This window comes from Alligator sinensis, unplaced genomic scaffold (genome assembly GCF_000455745.1).
Source record: "Alligator sinensis unplaced genomic scaffold, ASM45574v1 scaffold707_1, whole genome shotgun sequence".
Lineage (NCBI taxonomy): Eukaryota > Metazoa > Chordata > Crocodylia > Alligatoridae > Alligator > Alligator sinensis.
Window position 1 is genome coordinate 1,594,875 of NW_005842065.1, and position 2,069 is coordinate 1,596,943.

The window sequence follows — 2,069 nt, forward strand, 5'->3', positions numbered from 1 at the left end:
GTTATATCCAGCCAGGTCCCAGCCCCCACCACCAATCAAGGCCTGAAGCAGCCCCAGCAGAGTCACAGCTTCCAGCCGTTGGGGGAGGAAGCAGTTCTGGACTCCACTCCCCCCACCCTCCAGCCTCCCACACTGGCAGAGAAGGTCCAAAAGGCCACACAAGAGATAAGGGGTTAATGGGACGGTGGTGAGGGTAAGGACCCCAGATATGCACCCCCACCAACAAAAGGGGGGCATCCCAGAGCCCTGAACCAGGGCACTGCTGGGAGGGAAGTTTGCAGCCCCCTAGGGCATTGTTGTGGGGAAGCTCACAGCTTCCCACGACTATTCCCTGCTTGCCCCAGGCTCTGCTAAAGGCAACAGGTTTTATTCTGGTGGAGGGGGGGGGGGGGGGGGGGGAAGACTCTCACCAGCCTCCTTCCCCCCTACCCCAGTTTGGCGTTGGTGCCCCTCACTCCCGACCCTAACGCAGCCCCTTGCCCACAGGGGGGCTGCTGGCTGGAAGCCGGGCTGGGAGCGCAGACACACGGAGGGTGGGGGGCAATTTCGGGGTAAACGGGGGCTATACATGTAAGGGAGCTGCGCAAGGAGTGGGAGATCAGGGGACCCGATGCAGCCCCCCCCAAGGCGGGGGCAATTGGGGGTGGGAGGAGTCCAGGACACCTCCAACTTACCCAGGCGAGCAAAGGAGCCACCCCAGGCCGCTCCGCACTCATGGCTGCCCCGCTTCGCGCGGCAGTCCGCCCAAACCAACAACTCGATCTAGAGCGGCACCTCCTGGCACGCAAAGCTGTTTACACCTTCCCGCTGCCATCTTTAACCTGGGCAAAGCATCACTACTTCCGCTGCCAGGCGGTTTTCTGGCCGCACCGCCCCATGGTGTTGCGGTGGTTTAGGGAGAGGGTAAGGCTGGGTTTTGTGGTCCCCTGCCTCTCCCGGGGTAGCGCTGCAGTCTGGCCGCGGATCCCGGCGTGGGGCAACTGGTGGGAGCCTCAAGGGCCTGTGGGTAGTTTCTGTCCCCTCTCCCCGGGTACCAGGCCCAGCCCAGCCCAGGTGCATTGCCGGATGCAGGGCGGTAGCTGTGGTTTCCAAAGACCTAGACACTCCACAGTACAGGTCGAGGAGGGGGCTCCTGAGGCCCCTCCCCGCAATGTAGGGACCCAGGAGTCCGAGGAAAATGAAACCCGGATCGTTTTGAGGAAGTGGGGCTCTGCGAGGAGGGCCTCCCCCACCGGCTTCCCCGGGCGGGGAAGGGCTATTTGCATAGGGGGGTCCCTGGGTTCCCCCCGCGGGCAGCTGCAGGGAAGTCGAGAGTCTGAAATTCCCCGACTGGGAGCGAGGGCTCGGGGCACTGCTGGGGGGGGGAAGTTCGCAGCCCGGGGTGGAGGCGGGGTTCAAGGAGCGAAGGCACTGCTGCAAGAAGTTCGCGGCGCTATGGGGGGGAGCTGGACTATAGGTGCCAACTCCGAGCTCCGGCCACCAGGAGGCAGCAGACCCCAGGAGGTTACTTTAGGTCAAGGCCATGTTAACTCTTCGTGGGACACTAAGGGACCAGGTCATAAGCCTCCCACCTTCACTTGGGGGTGCGGGCTGGGACCCTCCTAACATGCAGCATGCTGGCCCCTCTCTCCAGCCCTGCTAGTGCCCCTCACTCCTGACCTGCAGCCCCCTGCCCCCACCAGCCCTGCCAGCGCCCCTCACTTTCTTCCTGCATCCCCCTATACTCCCCTCCGCGCCTGGGCTCTAGCTGGCTCTGTGGCTCTAGTTTAAAATAGAGTGGGGCAGGAAACCAGAAACACGGTCTATTTGTCCATCTGTCTGGGCTTCCTTCAGGGCCTCTATTACAGATGCCATCCCCTACTGGTGCCCCTCATTCCTGACCCATAGACCCTTGGCTAAAGGGAACCTGGTGCCCGCCCTGGCCCTGGCCCTGGCCCTGGCCCTGGGGGGAAAGCTCCTGCTGGTTCCTTCCCCCTGGGAGCCATGGTGCAACTCAAGATGCCATCATCTGCTCCCTGCTTCCCCTCCCCTCCCCTGGACAGTGAGGGGTTAACCCTCATGGGGCTGGG

The 2,069-nt window shown here is 63.3% G+C and overlaps 1 protein-coding gene across 1 annotated transcript in view; it reads right to left on the reverse strand.

The window, feature by feature from the left end:
• The window catches only part of HOOK2 (hook microtubule tethering protein 2), a 9,988-nt gene extending 9,272 nt beyond the window's left edge, over positions 1 to 716 (reverse strand). The window contains exon 1 of the mRNA XM_025203834.1: positions 675 to 716. Within this exon, the coding sequence (XP_025059619.1) occupies positions 675 to 716 (42 nt within the window). The remainder of the gene's footprint in view (positions 1 to 674) is intronic.
• Between the last annotated feature and the right edge of the window lie 1,353 nt (positions 717 to 2,069).